The following is a 22,352-nucleotide window of genomic DNA, read 5'->3' as shown; positions in this document are numbered from 1 at the left end:
TTCTAAACATGGAGGGGCTTGCACGACATTTAAGTAAATGTAAATAGCTGTGTAAAATTCATTTAACTTCAGTACATAAAAGCTCCCCTGAATTGAATGTTGTCAGATTCTCTAAGGATTGAAGTGATCATATTGATCTGTATTTCAATCATATTTTCCGTTTTAGGCACCATTTTTGTGATGAGAAACATTTTTGTTACAAAAGCATATTTCTTAAATCAAACCTAAATCTTTGTTGCAAACATTAGAACATTTTAAAAATAATTTACTGATATCAACTGTAACTTTTCAACAGAGAAAAAACCTAAAGCTTTGTTGCAAACATTAGAACATTTTTAAAATAATTTACTGATATCAGCTGTAACTTTTCAACAGAGAAATAAATTAAATACATGTATAAACCGTCTTTATTTAACAATCTCACATTTAATTCCAAGCATTTTGGTTGAAAAATTCACAAAACATCCACATTGTTTTACTCACTCAAAATTACTAATCCTAAAATCTACCAAACTATACATATACTACAGTGTTAAAAACAACAAAAAGTATCAAATATTTCGGGAAACGTGTACTAAACACGACGCATATATACCTATATATAATAGGTGGGGGTCTTATTTGCAGACATCCCACCCAAGTCTGGAAATGTGTCAAAATAGGTGGGGGGTCTTATTTGCGGGAGGGGTCTTATTTGCGGTCAAATACGGTATGTATTTTTACTACAGACAGAAAATGATAACTTTCATCTCTAAATGACAGCTTCTATATTGTGTCTGTATGAAAACGTAGTTCTCCCCATCAGGAATTTTTTCAAAAGGTTTCAATTTACAAATGTGATACCCAACAGACTGAACTGTCAGCAAACTTGTCAATCTAAAGGCATCTATATAAAACTCTATACAACAGGCTGTTACCCTGTATAAGGGAAGATTTCAGTACAGATGGTCATTTGTTAGGTATATTGATACATGAGAAATCATGCATAGTATGTGATGCTAAGAAATTCAACCCAGAAGACACCAAATCTGAGAAGTCAATACAATGAAGGTTGAAATTTCATTATTGTAAAATTATCTAGCAGCGGCCCTGGATTTTTTTAAATAACCAAATCATGTTCTCAAATTCAGTTTATCTATAAACATTTAAAAGCTCGCCTAATGAAGGTCCTGTTTTTCTGCTTTTTTTCAATATTGTTATCACAGGATCCCTACTGCACATGGAAACCATGAAAAAAATTTGAAAATCCCATGAAACTCCCATTAAACCATGAAAACATACCATGAAATTTTGTTAGAACATTTTTCATGGCGTCATGAAAAACTTGTAATAAATTACATGGTAAAATGAAAACACAGTAAAATGGCTGGTATAAACAAGTAATTAGCCCGTGAATTATTTTCATGGTCATGATTTCCAGTGAAAACAACTTTCATAGCCATGATTCCATGCAATTTAATGGCCATGAAGAGAAGATGCAGTTGACAAAGTAATCATCATGGCCTTAAAACTTTTCTTTCAAATTTGGATGATTTTTCACCCCATGAACTCTATTTGTTATTAAGCTGTCATGGCCATGAAATGTAACTTCGTTTACATAAGTAAAAAAGTTTGAGCTTTCATGGCCATGAAATAGAACGTTTAATAGTGTATTTCAATTAAAATACTGAGAGCTTTCATGGCCATGAAATAGAACTTAAAAATACTTCAACTAAACATTAAACAAATGGCATTGATGAGAAACCCTTTGATATTGATTTTTGTTTGGAAGTTTTTAAATATTTAATGTTTTACATGCTGTGTCTTCTGAGTGAAACTTTGAAGTCCATAAATCATTTCCCATGTTTTTGGAAGGGGAAACATAATTTGTCTTAAATTGGAAGTTTTGTCGAACAAGTGAAAGGATTATTTCATTCCTGAATTTCTTCAAGCAAAGATGAACACTTTGGGTAAATTTTGATTTATCTGCATTTCTTAATCAACATGATAAGGATGTTGGTTTGTGTATTTGTCAATTGTTATTGAATTATATTGTCCATATAAACTGCCATGCTTTACCATGATAAGTTTGTTTTGGGCAAATACTAAATCACTCAGAATGTATAATATCAATCGCTGCATATCCCTGATAACAGTTTTTCTTGGCATTTAATATGTGGCAGTATGAAAACATGATGAACACAGTAAACTGTTGGTGATTCCAAGTTAAACTCTTCTGTTGTTAGATATCAATATATAGATTGTATCTATTGACATAGATTCTATGTAGCTTAATACAAGTTCCATGGTATTATCATTTTTCTCATGGTTTCCAAGTGCAGTAATGAATTATAAGTAAAGGCAGATGTAGAAAATGGAAATTTTTCATGGCCTTGAAATTTATTCATGAAAAATACCATTATCTTCATGATGACGTTTCATTGGTAAAGATTTGAAACACTTGTTAGAAATATCAGGGCCATAAATAATTTTATTAAGTAATGAAAAACCATGAACTTTCAACTACCCGATGATTACTTTACCTTATTCATGGCCATAATCATGTTCAAGGCCATGAAAATATATATATTCATGGTCATAAAAATACTGAATAAAAATCATGGTCATGAAGCTATTCAGAAATTTCACGACCATGAAATTAAGATCACAAAATTTTCATGGGGTTTGCCAATGATTTTTCATAGCTTTTTTATAGTCTTATTCATGGCATTTTCATGGACTATATATTCCAGTAGTGGGAGACTATTAGCAGACTATTGGCCAATCTCTAGGGAATATTTGAATACTGAATTGACTAAAGAATGTACACTCAATTTTTAAACTAAACTACATAAATAAAGTCTTGCTAATATTGATAAGCACTTTATATCAAATTTCAGTGTTAGCAAATCAAACTACAGTAGTTGACTGTGGTAAATGGTGAAAACCATTTGTATTTTAACTTGGAATTGGATATGACATAGATTGAACAGGTGTGAAATAAAGGTCACATATGTATAACTATGTCTGTGTAATCTAATTGTTTCTAATGTACTGATATATACATGTACAAGTATATAATTTTAGTGACTAGAAAACAAAGTCTTTTGGACTTTAAAAGTCCTATATATCTAAATCAAAATACTATTGTTTTTTTGTCTTCAATGCACCTATTTATATACCTGTACAAAACAATAAATAGTTTTTTCAGCTCATTATTTATCCATGTTATATCTACTCTACACATGTACATCTTATCTAGACTTAGAGTCACATGTTAGTCTAACACAGAATGTGACAAATATATATATCAGTGAGCGTAGATGTTGGTTAGACATCAGAAGAATCAATACAGCTTATGGTATACACATATCCTGTTTAAAGATTAATGCTACTATGATGAGGTTATACATAGAACTAATTCCTTTGGACCAGTGTCAAGAGTTGAATGGTTGCTAATTATTTGGGAATCAAACATTTCTTAATGGGATGTAAAAAAAACTGTACCAAATATGTTTTACTGGTACATTTAATAAATCTATATATGAGGAATAATGCTTTTCTCAACAAAACTCAAACAATTTAAGTATCATGTAATTATATATAGCACTTATATAAACTAGATAAAATAGTAACAGATATCTGCTAACTCTACACCTAAATAAGACTGTCATTTAGACCTTGTGTTTTGATCTGTATTTCAACCAATTTTCATGGATATTGACTTTATAAAGACTGGTTCATCCAAAACAGTACATCTTAATGTGAAATTTTGATAATATATTTGAAGGCCTGTAGATAACTTTTTCACTTAAAGCCCTTTACACGTTTTTTTAACTCTGTCTTTCAAATAAAGTAGTCATGTATTGGCAAGAAAATTTAGTTTCCTTTCCTATTTAACAAAACTATATTGGGTGTATGATCACATCAAGATTTGTTTGCATGGAAATGTTAGTGTAAGCCATAATGTGTATATACTATTACTGCTTTATGACATAATATATACCATATCCAACCAAATCAGTGCACAGTCGGTGGACACACGAAGGTATCAAATTCAAACTTATAAGAAAATTATTGCACAAATAAATCCACAAAGAAATAAAATTAAGGAACTATATGGTATACATATTTCCAGTCAGCATTTCATTATGATTCAAATTCAAGGCAAATAAACTTGAATCCTTGAAAAGTGGTAGGGAAGGGGAGGAGGAATGTTTGATTTATAGAAACAGGAGTTTCTATTGTACCGAATACAGTGTTCCCTTCAAGATTATATTTTTCTACTTGATGAAATATTTTTAGACATAACCCACAAAAAAAATATAGTAAATAAATAGCCATTACTTCATCAAAAAATACCAAATCATTTTTTTTCTTTCACTTAATTTTACTTTCAAATTAATATATTACATATATGATCAGATATTAAAAATAGTGGAAAAATGGCTCTTCTCGTGACTGTATAACAACATAAAGGAATTAAATAGCTAAACAAAGAACACCAACTGTAGTCAGTCACATTCACATCATACCAAATCTCATCTTTAACAACACAACATCTGTACAATACCTCAGTCTCCAAAGATTCTTTTATAGTTAATATGAATTCTAGTTTACAATAATACTAACAAATTTATGAATTCATTTCAGCCAATGATATGAGTTATAACAAACATTTTTTTTATTCCAGCCAATGATATGATTTAAAACAAGCATGACATTGTAAATATATGACTTTACTTTTTTGAGATATATATGAATGTCTATGGAAACCTGCTTATAAAATCTTGTTGTATGAAAACCTGATGAATTATAACAAGGTCTGTCAATCCTTTCTGAACACGTTTTAGTGTGACCAATCTCAAACAGCTGCACAGACAACAATGATTACCACGACGACACAATGAGATAAGACTTAATGACCCAACAAGAGTTCCCTCCCCTGTCCATCACACTAGGACTCCCGTGTTCTATCACCGCATTCTCAGACATTAAATGCACATAAATAGATTTCTCTTCACATAATCACAATCAAATTATCTCTCCTCAATTATCAACTGATCAATAGTTGTGTCATATGAATCCATCACGTGACAAAAATTTGATTTGTCACATGATGTGTGTAATAATGATATCATCGACATCCAATACATATTAATCACAATTCTAATGATTTCCCATTAATTCAGCGATGGGTAATGACAGTGTTGCCAATATTAGTACATTCTGTACACACACACACACACATAAGTCTTCCCACACATCTTCTACTTCGTTCCTTTGGATTTTGGTTTCTTGCCCTTTTTCACCTTTGGTTTATTTTTGATAAATCCCGTTCTTCTTTTACTGGTCTGAAAATTCAATTTTTTTAATTATGATGCATGAAAGGTGAAATTACAATTAAAATAGATTAAACAATGAATTGGTTATTTAGTGTAATTACACACTTTGTTATTGGAATCAAAAACAGTTTTTATTCCTAAAGTTACTTTATTTATCCTGAATTATCATTTGAATACGTAATCACTCTTTAGTTCACACAATTTAGAATAAACCCAACAGTTATTTGATAAAATATGTAACTTTTTTGGCAGTGACCTCCATTAAAACAACTTGTATTATTAAAGTTTAAAAAGCAGGAAATATTAAATTTATATATAACAATAGATCACTATGGCTGATATGTTACATCAAGTAAAAGTAAAATAAGTGCTTTAAATCAGTTTTTTATACTACATGTCAGTCCTACCTTTTTGGAATGTTTTTTCTTATTAGTTTTGATTTTTGGCATCTTCTGATTGAGCACACGTTGACGGTTCTCCAGATCCTTGACCTTGTAGATCCTGACGAGCCAATGCTCAGTCGTGTAGGCCTCTTCCATGTGCGTCAGATCAAAGTTCTTATTTCCAATCTCCACTCCTCTAGTCCTGTCATAGCCGGCAGGACTGCGGAAGTCAAGCTACAAAAACAATTAAAAACATCATCAATGAGGTTTATTGTTGCTTTAACATCCTTAATACATTGTATATCTTTGGTTGATTCAGGATAGTTTGTCTATGTACGAGATGTAAGTGGATGTTTTCTGTGAAATTGACTTCAAAGGAGGTGGTTATGGTTCACAGTTATCCATGGTTGATTAGTTTGAGAGTTTCCCCACATCCAATCAAATTATAAACACATTTCTTGTATAGATACTAATTTACTCAAATTAACCTCTGCTACCAACTGAATGTTAATGGACTCGGACCTCCAGCACTCTCATATTATTCTGAATTAATTCAACAACCATGAATCTGAAAAGCACACTTTATCCATTTCCTCAGACATGTATTCAAGGCTATACAATAGGAAATAACAATACAGTACTCAATTACCTTATAACTGAAAGCCTCTACATACATCTGTAGTAGTGTACTCAGATACATTATTCAGGAAGTACTTGGGACAATATCTGTAGGGGAACTAGGTATTATATATAGTTACTCTTATAGGCAATAACAATGGTCCAAGTCCTTCCTTGTATAACATTGGATCTATATGCAGTGTATGACAAGTCCCAGTATTTCCTTTTATATAAATATACATGTGGTATTTACCTGGAGTTCTCCAAATCGGTAGTAAGACAACTTGTACATGAGACAATTGAGTAAGACTTTAGATCCTGCTGAATCCACACGGAACTCTCCTTGTGGGGTGAAGTAGTCAGACTCCTGTATGAAGAAAAAATTGATTAACATCTTTTTCAAAATTTGACAGCATCCAAGTTCTTAGAAGCAAATTCAAATCACAACAGTTTTGGAAAATGTTCAAACTGTCAAACAATGTCATTTTCACCAGACATCAAAATTTCCTTCTCTTTATTGTAAAAAACATAATAAGTTTCAGACAAATATGAAACCAGTTTTTTGTCACTGATAAGTAGGGAGCACATTTTTAATATGATCAACTTTACTAGTTACTTATCTATAGTAAAGTGTACATAACACCAAACCTTTATTCTACCATTGCTTTTTTTGCCTGAAGAATTCCTACCTTGATGTCTTTAGGGTGCTCCCCTTCAGCAATCCTCACCATCCACAGAAACTTGTTGATGTCGTCACCGGAGTACCCAATCACTCCGCCGAAGATAACAAGCACATAATCCACATCTAATGCTCTCATGATCTTGTAAGCCTCAGGTTCAGTGGAGGACATAGCTTTCCCTACCTAAAACAGCCAATATCAGAATGTTCACAGCTATGTTTTCATATGATCCATAGAGTCAGCCTCTGATAGCACAAAAGTGTAATGTCATCATTCTAAAGTATCATAAATTGTGGTGGCATCAATTTTCATTTTACATTTTGAGAAACTGGTATGATTGAAAAATAAATCTATGTTGAATGAAACTTTGTCTTTATTGTTACTATTGTAAATATTTTATCAATCTCATATAAAAAATCAAACTGATCTTTGCACTATCAAACCCATGCTGACCACCCAGGTTTAATATATTGTACTTCAAAGAACAAACTCAATGGAATAAAAAAAAAATATATACGCAAGGGGAATTTCAAGCAGAGTGGTAAGAGTTTTTATTAAGAATCAAAAGGGTTGAATTCGTCAGACAAATGACAACCTATCTGTTAATGCTGAATAAATATTGGAAAAAGCAAGACTTGAGTAACTCTTGGTTATTCCAAAGAACTCTACATGGCTCGATTACATGGAGAGTGTAAAACATTGAGTTAGTAATTACCAGAGCTATATGGCTATTGTTCCAAGTGTTGTTATCCACAAGTGTAGTTCGATTGCCCATGCCTGCTATCTGATATCCATAATCCCACCACGACATGATCCTCGCCTTTTCATGAGTATTCTGACGTAACCAGTAATATGCCTCACGGAAGTCATCCAATATCGTCCGGCTCCTAAAAACATTCAAACAGCATCATACTTGTTAACTTCAGTTCAGCAAACATTGATCTGTAGTAAAATTTAAAAGTTTTATCAGTACTTGAAGTGTTTTTTCATCTAACCTACCCATCATGATTGTAGGAGGCCAAGACGATACTGGGACTGGAATAAGCACTGCTGGTGACCCATGTACAGTGCACAGCAAACAGCATCAGCAACATGAGTAAGGCAATGACTATGATTGTCTTCACATTCATTCCAAGTCCATCTTGGTCCTTCGGCTTCTCTTCCTTCACCTTTTTAGTTTTACCCACCTACAAAACACAAATATTTCATGTTGTTCTTTTCTAATAATGCCTACTTCATTTCACGTTGAAAGAAATTTATACCATAGAATGCATAGGTATTATTACAACAAGTAGTAAAACAGTCAAATAAATTCTTGTTCTTTCTAAACAATCTCAGTTATAAAATTCATTAGATACTGTATATGCTATTAAAGTGATGACAATTTATATATCATTTAAGTTACAAAATTGGAATTGATCATAGCATATTATCACATTATGAAACAAGATACGACAAGAATGAAATGTTGTTGAAGCATATCACGTTTCAAGATCAGTTCCAAAAAGAGGTTAACATGGTTAGCATGGATACAGGAGAAATTTTAAAGTTTACCTTATCATACAATGTATCATTCTTATTATCTATCGTTTTCTTCTCCGTCTCTTTGACGCTAGTTTTAGGCACATCATCCTTCAGGTAAATTTCAAACGTTTTGGAGAAGGCAATGGCAGCGAGAACACACACAATGGGGGTGAGTGTGAGCATAAGACGCACCATTACACCGGCAAAGTAGCTGGCAAAGATGGCATAGAGCACCACTGAAATATACAGTGTATAAATACAGGTGATGAGTACAATTCTGACAAGCAGATAAGTGCAGTTAATGATAAATATAAACACTAAATACCCATAATGAAGTAAATACTTGATTAACTCTTACAAAATTCAATGACTCCGTGTAATTCCATTTGATTGGATAGTGTTATCATTACAAACATTATGTACAAACAAGAGGAGATGAAGTACATACCAAACACTCTCTCATCATTGACGTCCTTGACGCAGTACCATACGCCCACAGGGAAGGCACAGGCTAAAATGTGGAGGTCGAAGAAGAACGACACCCATGTCGTGGGCTGATGCTCAGATACAGAGGCAATGATAGGGATGTGGATTTTGGCATAACCAGTATCCCACAGGGAATAGAACCGTCCACTCCAAGGGTGAATGTAACCTACAAACAATTAACAACAGTTATTTTTCATGTTTCCAAAAATCAAGTTAATATGTATGCATCTTCTTTTACAATGTATCAAATTGAAAATGAAAATAAATCTTTTTCAATAACATTAGAAACATTTCTTCCCATCACGAGCAATTTAAAGTGTATAGTAATTTCAATTTCATAAATTTTTATTGAAAAATGTCAAAGGGATTAGACAGCAGGAATTGCCTGTATAGGTCTTCTCCCTTTAAATAAATGTATGTATAGTAGCCTTGAGCTTTGACAATAAGTCATTATCACATACGTTTCCAATTTTTCCCTCAACTTACCTGCCCAAGTGAGACCAACAACAGCCAAGAAGATGATGCCAGCTGCTGCCGTTGCAGAGAGGAAGAAGAAAAGCTTAAACTCTGCTTTAGTGAGAAATGACTGTACATACTTCAGGATAGCATAGGCGTACAGCAAGGCAAAAACACCTGGGGGAAATAATAAGAATCATAGTCAACATCTTCTTAATTGTGTATAAAATATCTTTTATCTTTCTTTATTCTCTGAAATGAAAAGTTTGCAAGTTCCTTTCAAAGACATTGAATTTCACAGCTGACATAGCAGTACCTTTCAAAGACATTGAATTTAACAGCTGACATAGTAGTACCTTTCAAAGACATTGAATTTCATAGCTGACATAGTAGTACCTTTCAAAGACATTGAATTTCATAGTTGACATAGCAGTACCTTTCAAAGACATTGAATTTCATAGCTGACATAGCAGTACCTTTCAAAGACATTGAATTTCATAGCTGACATAGCAGTACCTTTCAATGACATTGAATTTCATAGCTGACATAGCAGTACCTTTCAAAGACATTGAATTTAACAGCTGACATAGTAGTACCTTTCAAAGGCATTGCATTTCATAGCTGACATAGCAGTACCTTTCAAAGACATTGAATTTCATAGCTGACATAGCAGTACCTTTCAAAGACATTGATTTTCACAGTTGACATAGCAGTACCTTTCAAAGACATTGATTTTCACAGTTGACATAGCAGTACCTTTCAAAGACATTGAATTTCATAGCTGACATAGCAGTACCTTTCAAAGACATTGAATTTTACAGTTGACATAGCAGTACCTTTCAAAGACGTTGAATTTAACAGCTGAGCTGACAGAGCAGTAAATTTTTGGCAGAAAAATGTGAATGTACTCCAGTTAGATTAGCATCATTTGTGTAAGTAACTGTATAACCTACATCCCCTGATAAAGTAGGCCAGAAAATTGCTGTTAGGTGCTTATTACACATAATTAAGGATCAATGAAATAACAGTTACACAAAGTTACACAATATACATACCAGCTGATGCCATGTGTTCGCTAGTTTTGATTGGCTGAAATCCGACAAAGGGAATCTGCATAGACAGTAGCAGTCCCACAATGTAAAATGTTGTATATGCTGAAAAGAAAGAGATTAAATTTTTTATTTTAATCATCTTTATGTGTATCAATCTGAATCAACTATCTTGGCATGATAAGCTATCAACACTTTTAATTTTCATGAAAAGTATTCGCCACTAAAAATACTCGTATCTCAGCAATATTGAAAACAATTTCATTTCTTATTAACGCCTAACATCCTATTAACAGCCACATTCATTTCCATGCAATATCACTATCTGTTTTGATATCCAACTTTGATGTTGTATAATTATTCTGTCTATTAATGAGTTATCTACCCTAGTGGGAAAGTAACAATTGTGACGTGTTTGCGAGTGTAACATCACATTTTTCAGAGAAAATGATTTGAATTTTGCTCACAAAATAATGATACCTTCCTGCGAGGGAAAAAGAACTCTGTAATATGCAAAGATGAAATAATACCTGTTACATAAGATATTAACATAAAATTCTACATGCCTGTTTAGTGAATAAGGTTTATATGAAAGAGACCTTTGAATACTAACCTATGAAAATACGGCGTGAGAAGCGACCCATCAGTAAGAGCACAAAAACGTGGAGAGGAATAAGATTGATGATGAACACATAGCCTCCCCAAGCAGATACCTACAACGCAAACAAATCAGTAAATATCAATAATAACGCAGAATATGGTCAGTTGTTTAATGGTGTTTTTTCATTCCCTCATCCTAAATTTGTTTCAAGATTGACTGGTTATCTAAAGAAATTTTAAATAGATGCCAGGTCTGAAAGTGTATATCTGTAAATTCACATCGTTTAATTGATTCAGCTCAAATCAGATGTTTATTGTGTTCTATTAGAAATAAGTCAAACAAGCTGGAAATCACTATTAAACATATCTATTTTAGCACTTTTAGACTGGAAGCACTCCGCTAAATATTTCCTAAAAGTTATAATAACAAAATTCTAATCAAACTACAGCTTCAGATTAACACTTGACTACAGCTTCAGATACTCACCATATAGAAGTAGGAGAGGGCGGTCAGTATAGACCACATCACTGAACCAGTCTTTACAGACTTTATCTACAAAACAAATTCAGAAAAAAATTACACACTTTTACAATGATAACTTAAGTGATTTGATAAAGGTCACTATGGAAATATCAAACAAAAAATTTCAAATAAGTTGTCTCAAACTGCTTTAATACTGAAGTCATATTATCACAGTAAATTCTTTTACTTTGAACAAGACTTATCAAGCTTTGCAATCATTCTGAGTTTTTCCTTTTTTTCAAATATTGAAGAACAGGTGTCAAGAGCTAGTGTATGAGTCAAGGGAGGTAACCAGTATTAAGCAGCAGACTATAAAATGAAGAACTGTTATTGAAATCATGGGTTACAATTTTGTATTGAACAATACAATAGCAACCATACATGCATTTAATACCTTTAAAATTATCCCATTTAGTTTAGTTCAACTATAAGTGAAAATCTCAGGGGAAAAATATAGGTTTTATTGAAGCAAAAGCATGTACCAGTATTTTACTTACCCATAGATAATATGTGAACATTAATGCAAAAATGGCAATACCCTCATTGTCATAGCTTCCTGCCACTGATCTGCTTATATATCCAGGTACTAAAATAAAAAAGTAAGAATCTTAAAACACATGTCATTTCTATAGGCATGAATTTCATTTATAGATACAAAATCAAATCACATTGATACCCGATAGATGTGGAAATGAAATATTTACCTATAGCTATGAAACAGGCAGCAAAAAGGGCAGCGCCGGTGTTCCAGATTTCTTTGGTAAAAAAGTAAACAGCTAAAGATGTCAAACCACTGAAATAAAAAAGATATTAAGCACAATTTTATATAAAATCTGTTTTCAAAGGAGCAATATTAGTCGACCATTTCATATCCCATAGGTATTGGAACAAATATCAATATAGCCAATCCCATGATTCACATAACATAGCAGTAATATACCTCAATTAAAACTAAAGAGTTTCAACTAAAATTAGTAAACATATAACATTACAAAGTCAAAGGAAAGATGTATCAAAGTATGTGGTTGATTGTGAACAAACTTATGAAATTAACACTAACCTAAATATAGGAGCTAAAAATACACATATATCTCTGATATGGACTGGAATGTTGAGTGCTCGTAGAAACCAGTGTATCGTTCCTGACGTCACCATCAATCCGGGATATACCTGTAAAACAACAACATCAGTAAGTACAAGAAATCAAGGCTAAAACTGCAATGTAAGAGCAGGGATGGTAAAATTTTACGAAATCGTTTACACTTGCGTAAACGCAGTGGTTGCCACGCAAGAATACACACACCGGAACACTGACTTCCGCAAGTAGTGTGAATGCGCATCCGGTTAGGCCTATTGTTTCTGTATGAAACATCTTCAATATGAATGTTATGTAAATCTTAAATTATATATCAGCAAATAAAAAATTAACAAATGTTGTGTAAATGGGATGAAAAAAGATAAAGTCAATGTGGAACTATATTTTGTGTACTCTGTAAATTTGACAACATTTTCCGCCAAATTGAAGCCAGCTGTTCAGGGATTCCATCAACCGACCGGCTGTTCCAACTATCGTATAACATTGGAAAAACAGAGCTTTATTTTATTTAAAAATTTGACTTGAATGAAATGGTCAATCGAAATGTAAATATAAGGAATAAATTTTATTGTTTGTTGTTTACTGGTGTGTAAACTGCATTTTTTTGTACAGATATTTCAACATGACGCGCTGACGCGCGTCATTTAAAATATCTGTACAAAAAATGCAGTTTACACACCAGTAAACAACAAACAATAAAAATCATTCCTTAAATACATGTTGTGTATTGAAATAGTTTTATTTCAAATATCAACTTTTCATGCCATATAGCTTTATATTCTGTAAACCTGCTATAGTGTTGGACCGATTCTCGATTTTAATCGATGATCGATCGATTATGATTTTTCCAAAGACTATCGATTATGAAAGGTAATAATCGATTATTAAAATGGGAGATAACTCATGCTTATCTCATACTGTTCTGAACCTTTATTATGATATATATCAGGGCAAAATCACATATCAAAATATTTTAAACATCATAGATACTCAAGAATTTGAATTAAAAAAAAATACTTCTTCATGACTGTTCGTTCAGTGGATATCTTTTTAAAATTCTTCAGAAAAGCTAAAAGGTGAAATATATAAATATAGGAGAGCTTTCTATAAATAGTATCCGATTATAAAATCGATAATTAGTAAATTGTCCTAAACCGATGATCGATTACCATTTTACAACCGATTCCCAACACTAACCTGCTATCTTTATTGCAGTTTAAAAATTATCAATAAATTTTCAATAATGGCCTATTATTGCTTATATCCATATGCATTGAATAATTAAATTATCGTTTGTTGATGTCTTACATCTGCGATATCAAGAACAAGCCCTTACCGTGCCTCCAACAATTCTGCCGAGTGGGTACCATGCCCGGTCGTCAAACCAGTTGAGGAAGTTGTAGAAACCATTTTCAACCATATGATGGGTGGAGCGATAGTTGAACCTGTAAGTAAAATGATAAAATCTATGGTTATGCTAACATAAACATACCAACTGCTACCAGTGACTTGTGTTTGTTTGATTGATACCAACATCTTATTTTGTTGTTTAACAAGTTACTCCTGTTGTGCAGTACAAAATTATAAGAAATGAAAAAAATAACAACATACAAATATAAATATCCTCATGTACACCTGGGTTAACACTCAATATGATATTGTTTCTTCTTAACATGAATTTTATATCTTAAAGGTGTGATACTAGAGTAGACAATCTTTGCACCAGTTGAATTGGACAAAGATTAAATATGTTTTTCAAGATGGTGATTTTGGCATCCATCTTGGAAAGGTGACAGGGGAATACCTTTTCAGGTGGTCTAAAAATAACAGCACTTCTTGGGCTGCTCTTCCTTTACATTCCTACAAATTTTCAGCACCAGTTTATAACTTAAGAAGAACTAAAAATATGTTTTCAATAGATGGTCTCTTCAATAGCCATCTTTGGTTTTAGAATGACCCTGAAAAATAACAACACTTGTCACAAAGAATATTATGATGACTAAAACCTAAAGGTCACCTAGACCGTTCGGGTCATATAATCTATGAAGTAAAGTTAAAACTACAAAATGTCATATCAGCTTCAACCAACATCAGTAATAGTAAGCATTAAATTTTACCAAAAGCTTTATCTCAAAACTATACCCTAGCTGATATCTCAAATGATCTTAATCATGTATATGTATCTTTTATAAAGTATGTATTGTTCTAATCAAATTTTCTAAGTAGGGGGAGAAAGTCTAATATATTGTATTAGAATTCAGGAAAAAAGATTGTTGTTTTAAGTTTTGGTCTAGTGGCCTGGCTACTATAATATAAAACTTATGATATATTATAAAAAAATTCTATGTAAACTATGTGACAAATCAATTGGACACATTTCATCATGGTAATAATAATTATTTGGAAATTGAAAGGAGATTTACCAGCTAATTTCATATTAATTAAGCCTTTATTAATGTATCAATATATTAATCATCAAAAAGATTGCATATGCCTCATTAGAGAATTATTATATATAATTAATTAATAATATCCCCGAAAAGAATATTTCCATTTCGAAAGTTATTATACGCATTAATAGTCATAGCAGTGTTTTTCCTGGGTATTTTTGGAAATTGCCATTGGTGAAAATTGGGAAATTTTGTGCAATAAAAGAAGGAAATGAAAAATTTTAACGGTGTTTATGGAAATTTTGGAAACGGTAGAAATAAACAATTATCCTTCTCTAAGAATCAAGTATAAGAATGTATACTAAAATATGACGTTTAAACTTGAGATTTCCAGAATTTTTTTGTGTTTCATCACATAAAATAGGCATCAACTCATTGATTTGGGAAATTTAGACATAGATTTGGGGAAAAAAAACAAGAAATACAATTTGGAATGGGGCCTTATTTCGGCCCAAATATATAGGCAGGAAAAACACTGCATAAACATTTGCAGAATCCACTCATCTATTTTTCTCATTAATTGATATTTCAATGCAATTGCCTACTACAGCTTGCCCATGTGTACTGGCCATTTTTGCCCTCAGGGCAAAATATACTGATGACATGTACAGCCAGTGTTTAAAGCCAATGATACCATCAAGGTCACAGCTCAAGGTCCCTCTACTAATGTAAAGTGATTTTCACCCTCTAGCATATGTCAGTCAATGAATATTGTACAGGAAAGTCCTGGGAACCTTAACTTCCTGCTATTAAACATACTGGTTAACTTGCACAGTTTCTGCTCTGAATAAGGAAGTAACATTGAACGAAGAATAAGTTGGGTTTTTTCAGTGAAAAAATTATACATCTTTGATACTTTTGTTGGTGATTCTGTTCATGCCTGGTGCATCTTTTATCAATGATATTATCATACATCACAGCATGGCAAGAAACTTATTTTGAAAACCACTTGTCCGAAGATTTCAGTCTAATTTTACCTAAAACAGGGAAATTAAGCAGGGTGCAGGATTTACAATAAATTTAATACCTGCCTCTGCCAGGGATCGAACTCGGGACCTCTGGATTACTAGTCTGACGCTCAACCGATCGAGCTAAAGAGAAGTTCTCTCTAGCCGAGCGATATATTGCGGCTAGTATTGACCAGGGTTACATACTCCCCCTCCAGGAATCAACTCGTCCTCGAGTTTCCAGGGGTCACAACGGTTCCTTCGCAGGTATCGTGAAGTATCATTCCCGAGTCCCTACATGGACGCAAATGTAACAGGGTGCAGGATTAACAATAAATTCAATACCTGCCTCTGCCAGGGATCGAACTCGGGACCTCTGGATTACTAGTCTGACGCTCAACCGATCGAGCTAAAGAGAAGTTCACTCTAGCCGAGCGATATATTGCGGCTAGTATTGACCAGGGTTACATTAACATTAAAATCAGGCAAGTTTACACCCATTTTCACTTGCCCAGGAGCATATTTTACTGGTCTAAGGCCATCAGACCTGGGATATTTCTTGCCCTGGACAGATGTGTGATTTTTTTAAAGATATTATAATGCCTTACACTAACTAACTCTTTGGATCCTAAATCTGTATTACAAAAATATGCAAATTATACTGTTAATTTCAAAAGAACATTGAAAAAAAATATTGCCATTATATTACTTTATGATTATCACTTAATTGGTCATCAGTTCTATGTTACTTTCTGAACGAGAGAGGTATTTACAAAATATCTTGCATTGTGAGTACAATATAAATGTGCCACATATGTTCTCAGTAATGACAAGGCTTCACACAGTTACATAATTTTTCATAGATTATAAAGACTATAAACTTCCTCATTTTAAAAGTGATTGGATACTTTTAATTACAGATATTTCTTATTTATTCATGCTGTATGACAAATATGGTATCTCTGTCATTGGCCGATATATCAGTAAAGTTGATGTTATTATTTCTATAATTGCTATGATATTTATTATTTAATGCTATAATAAGCTAATTGCAGTGATGATTCATATGATATTATACTAAAAGTTGCAGTCAGTTTTGAACAGGTGTGTTTTGCTAACAGCAGATCAATAAGGATTACATATATACCACAGGTGTCTTGCTGGATCATTTGGAAAAAATGATCTGAAGATTACAGTCACTTATACACATACAAATATAAGGACATGCATTACATCCAGATATATGTTTTCAGCACGGTTTATTGTTGATGTATAGGCAGGATAAAATAAGCATTACTCGCTATAAGTGGTAGGCCCTATATCCTGCTTTATATAAATGACAATTTCGGAGGCTTTTGTATGGTACTGAATACATGCTGGTAGAGCTGGTATGGATTTCACAAGAGCTCTAGTATGCATGTATGTAACAGGTTGCTCAAGACGTTGTTATGATTTTATCATCTGCAAAAACACATAAGTTTTTAAAGACATATTTATCAACATGCAACGTTTCTGAATTGTTGATGTCGAAGTCGACAAACGCGTGGTGTCTGGAAACATCACGACTAGTATTTTTGCGTCCATACCGGTAAAAAGAAGATACATTACCATGGATCAAATTCGTGGATGATGCTTTCAAAACGAATAACGGCGAAAAGTCTCGAGCTGAATCCAACAAGCCATGCTAGGGATAAAATCACGATGGTTAATAAGCTTTGCCAGCCGCCTGGATTCCACATTATTGAGCGGATGTCAGGTTTAACACCGGTGTCCGCCATCTTGATCAGTTCGCCACGTCCTGGATGATAGCCAATCAAATTACAGCAAGTGCGTCCTAGTCATTCGGCTATCCTCTTGGTTTTACTTTCACGGGTTCATAAATTAACTCAAATTATTCAGGGTACAAACATCAAAAGTTCACACCATTAGCACTACAGTGATCGACTGCTTTATTAAAATCATATATGATTCGCTATTGACTCAGAGGACAGTCGTTCTTCAGCTTGAATAAGTTGAAAATCACACTATTTGAACACCGTGCGAGTGTCTGTTTTTTTATGGCAAGCCAAGTTACTTTTTATTCCAATTTCCGATATCAGAAATTCTAATTTCCGATATCGGGAATTCAATTTCCGATATCGGGAATTCAATTTCTGATATCGTGAAATCAATTTCCGATATCGGGAATTCATATTAATTTTTGATATCGGAAATTCTAATTCCGATATCAGAAATTCTAATTTCGATATCGGAAATTCTAATTTCCATATCGGAAATAAGAAAACAAATTCTGATCAGGGTAATTGAATTATCGATATCGGTATTTCAATTTCCGATATCGAGAATTCAATTTCCGATATCGGAAATGAAGTATAATCTGCAATGCAAATAATGAGTAGAGAGAATTTCCGATATCGGGAATTGAATTTCCGATATCGGAAATTGAATTTTCCATATCGGAAATTGTTTTCTAATTCCCGATATCGGAATTAGAATTTCTGATATCAAGAATTTTTGTTCTAATTCCGATATCAGAATTAGAATTTCCGATATCGGAATTAAAATTTACGATATCGGAATTAGAATTTCCGATATCGGAATTGAATTTCTGATATCGAGAATTCTAATTCCGATCGGAATAAAAGAATAAAAAGTAACTTGGCTTGCCATAGTTTTAAGTGTGTTTTCATGACCACCAATGATGAGATTGGAAACTCTTTGTTTTTATAATGACAACATTTCGATACTTCAGTGGTTACTGCATTTATTACTGACGTTACGACAGAGGAAACTCTTGCAAACAATTTCTAAGTGTATTCTTTTGAACTATATATTTTGCATCAATATTAAAGTTTAAACAGGATCACAACCTTTCCGAAATGGAAATTAAAAAAAAAATGAAGTGAATGCATTTAAAACGAGATTGATAATTTTGTAGAGCCGCAACCGAAAATTTATCAGTTTAACTTTAATAATAAGTAAGCATAACCTTCGTTCTGAACAATTCAATTAAAATAAATTAGTGTTCAGTTTCATAACGCGGGTTGTTTTATGCTTCCCGCCGTCGTCCTAATTACCGCGCGTTAGTTGACCAAACTTGTGCAAGACTGGCAAAACAGCGATACGAATCTTCACAATTAGTTAACATTATATGCAGAGAATCTTGCTTTTGTTCGGTATTGTGTTTTAATGGCCTAAGTCACGATTTTTTTTTATATTATTAGTAATTTTACACATTTTTGTTCCAAGTGTAATAGGAACTAATATTAGGAAGGGGTTCGGTTTTATACTCTTTTTTGTTGTTGTCAACTTTGAAGTTTTACGTTTGCAATTGATTTCTGGAGAGAAAGGTTTAAAAACGTAAAATTATTAAGAATATATAATAAAAGAAAAGAAAAAATCACTTGCGTACTGCCTATGGCCACTGACTCAGCTGTAAATATAATTTAATGCCCCACTACCTTTGCGAAACAAAAATCATAAGTCTTAAAAATAAATATAAATCTTAAACACAATATGTACTATTTTTATGTATGTATTTGTAGGTTTATACCAATTTCGATTGATTTGTTTTCTTCTTAATTATGTACATGTTGACCGTGGGAATTTAGTAGGGGTACTCACTGGACCATTCCTTGATAATGGTTTATGGCCCCGTAGTCGAAGAGGTATTATTAATTGCCTCTTAATTGATGTACGGGCACTCGGAGGGTTCGCCACTCTGGGGGTCCTTAAATTTATAGTGTTCCTGACTACCTTACCCACGGTCATCATAATCAGTGGCGTAGGAAGATGAAACTTCATGGGGGGGGGGGGGGGGGGGGGGGGGGGGGCAAAGATCCTCAATATTTTGTAACCCCCCCCCCCCCCCCCCCCGCCGCACCTACAGGAGGAGATTAATTCAACTCCCAACCATGTATGCTTTATATACATTTTTCATATATCACTAAATTTAATCCTTGTACACATTTATAGACAATGGAGTCGCTAAAAGGAAATTAACGAATACGCAAATTGGCCAAATTAGCGTGTGAGCGTCGAAGGTGCGAGATTTTGGTGTTTTATTAGGGGTCTGAGGGTGACCCCCGGGATGAGTTTTATGTATTTTGATAATTTTGCGATCGCCCGAAAGCGCGAGATTTTGGTGTTTTGGGGGTCCGGGGGTCTCCCCTGGGAAAAAATTACGATTTAGAATGGCTTAGATGAGTTTTACGATGCATTTTGATGTATTTGCGAGCGCTCAAAGGCGCGAGAATTTTGGTGTTAGGGGGGTCCGGGGGTCTCCCCCGGGAAAAAAAATTACGATTTAGAATGGCTGAGATGAGTTTTACGATAAATTTTAATGATTATAAAAGCGTTCTTAACATGGTAATTTTTCGATTTAAAGCTACCTGCATTTAGAAATGATAATTGTGTCGTCATAACATTATGCAACCCTACTCGATCTGAATATACCGGCTTCACACCATCGGCACATTGTTGTGTAAACATAAAAAAATGAATTAATTGTCTCGCTAAGACATATAAACAAATTGATCTTTTAAGAGACATTTTTTTAAATAGTACATAGAATCCCTTGATGGACATTTTTAAGTTTAGTTTGTGTATATTGAATTTTTACTATTTAAGGTTTGACATTATGTGCTTGAACGTTTTAAAAAATGCGCCGCGCAGCGGAAAATTTTCTAGAATGAAGTACGAAAAATATGCAGGAGGACCCTTTTTTCTTTCAAATAAGCATTTTTAGAAAATTTCAGTCGGCGAAAATGGGGGGGGGGGGGGGGGCAAAAAAGACATGTTTGCCCCCTCCCCGTCCTGGGGAACGGGGGGGGCAACCCCCCCCCCCCCCCCCCCCCCCCCCCCCCCCCGCTTCCTACGCCCCTGATAATTTCATTCCTAATTACTTTTTAAATGTTTACTTGTATGTGTATCCTCGTAATTAGGTCGGTTTGCCCGACTGCTCCGACAGGATCCTACAAGTTATGTCACATAAGGTGCCCGACAGGTTTTAGTATATAAGAAGGAGTGAGAGAGAGTTCTGAGAGTTCGATTCTTGAGGTGCTAGGTGTTGTTGCGTTTGTATGTACTGTGGATTGCTATGCTGAATACAGAAGTCAGGAAAATTTATAACTGTGTTGGATAACTTATTCTCTCGACGACCCAAGACTATTTCTCTATAAGACCCCGGTATTGTGGCGGGTGTCCGGCGCTACCACAACGGACACTTATACCGAGGGATACTCGCAGATAGGTACAGATATACACTGCAGTGGCTGTCCGCGCCAGTCCACGACCGGCGGGGAAAAAACCGCTACAAATAATAATATACGCAAATGCATATTAATGGTCTAAGAGGATGTTGTCCACCAATCAAATACAGGATTCCCTGCGTGAACTGTGTTAATCATTGATGATTCATCTATCTGTTTTGCCATTTGGTGCAGTGATAGTTTACTAACACGCAGTAATTAGGATGACGGCGGGAAACATAAAACGACCCGCGTTATAAAAATAGCAATTCATTAAAGATGCTCCACCGCTGACAAATGGTATTTTTTCACTATCAAAAACAGGAGCAGACGATTTAGTATTTTTTATCAGTTACAAAAGTTACTTACTTTACACCATTACAACCATTGAAAAGTTTGAGCTTCTAATTTTTCTTCAAGTTTAAAATATGAAAAATAATTAATTGCATCCCGAAAAAAATCCGTGTCACTATATCCTATATGGAAGGAAGTACTGATTGCGCATGCACTAAGGGCGAAATAAATTATTTTATATTAATTTTTGTGTAAATTAGATATATATATACACGATCAAACACCAATTATTAATCAACTGAGGGATATCATTTATGCTTTGTCGGCGGTGGAGCATCTTTAAAATTAAGCTGTTAAGAAGGTGACAATAAGTGTAGTATTAACGGTAAATTAATAACCTTTGTGACTCTATAAAATTTTCAATTTCGTTTTACATTCCCATCTTAAAAATTAAAAGCCGTTTCGAAAAGGTATTGGGCCATAAAGGCAATATAAGTTTCTTAAAAACAGAAACATATATACATAGAGATTGGCAACTCCCCATTTTCACGATCGGCAGATGTACCTCTGTATGTGCTTAGGGTATTTTGGATAAACTCTTAAACAGTTAAATACAACAAAATAAATTTGATATGGTATAAAAGTTCAGTAATTTTCAGATGTTTTGAGTCCG

At 33.6% G+C, this 22,352-nt stretch overlaps 1 protein-coding gene across 1 annotated transcript; it reads right to left on the bottom strand.

The window, feature by feature from the left end:
- Positions 1 to 384: 384 nt before the first annotated feature.
- On the bottom strand, positions 385 to 17,950 carry LOC138320628 (dolichyl-diphosphooligosaccharide--protein glycosyltransferase subunit STT3B-like). The gene is made up of 17 exons (XM_069263745.1): positions 17,745 to 17,950; positions 14,076 to 14,184; positions 12,704 to 12,813; positions 12,348 to 12,436; positions 12,141 to 12,229; positions 11,608 to 11,673; positions 11,134 to 11,233; positions 10,527 to 10,625; positions 9,502 to 9,648; positions 8,978 to 9,181; positions 8,560 to 8,765; positions 8,005 to 8,192; positions 7,721 to 7,892; positions 7,015 to 7,188; positions 6,579 to 6,692; positions 5,732 to 5,941; positions 385 to 5,333 (listed from the first exon to the last, which is right to left on the bottom strand). Exons 1-17 carry the CDS (start codon positions 17,912 to 17,914, stop codon positions 5,250 to 5,252), a joined length of 2,331 nt encoding a protein of 776 aa, XP_069119846.1. The 5' UTR covers positions 17,915 to 17,950; the 3' UTR covers positions 385 to 5,249.
- Positions 17,951 to 22,352: the final 4,402 nt, after the last annotated feature.

This window comes from Argopecten irradians, chromosome 4 (genome assembly GCF_041381155.1).
Source record: "Argopecten irradians isolate NY chromosome 4, Ai_NY, whole genome shotgun sequence".
Classification (NCBI taxonomy): Eukaryota; Metazoa; Mollusca; class Bivalvia; order Pectinida; family Pectinidae; genus Argopecten; species Argopecten irradians.
Note: the sequence above shows the minus strand (reverse complement) of the source record. Positions and strands in the feature narration are given on the sequence as shown.

What these genes read in the sequence shown, in the direction of transcription:
- LOC138320628 (XM_069263745.1), bottom strand. Translation starts at nt 17,914, where the DNA reads ATGGCGGACACCGGTGTTAAACCTGACATCCGCTCAATAATGTGGAAT. An exon ending in GCAGAATTGTTGGAGGCACG is followed by an intron (nt 12,814 to 14,075) that starts GTAAGGGCTTGT and finishes GTTGTTTTACAG; the next exon opens with GTATATCCCGGATTGATGGT. An exon ending in ACCGATTTGGAGAACTCCAG is followed by an intron (nt 5,942 to 6,578) that starts GTAAATACCACA and finishes TTGTTTTTGTAG; the next exon opens with CTTGACTTCCGCAGTCCTGC.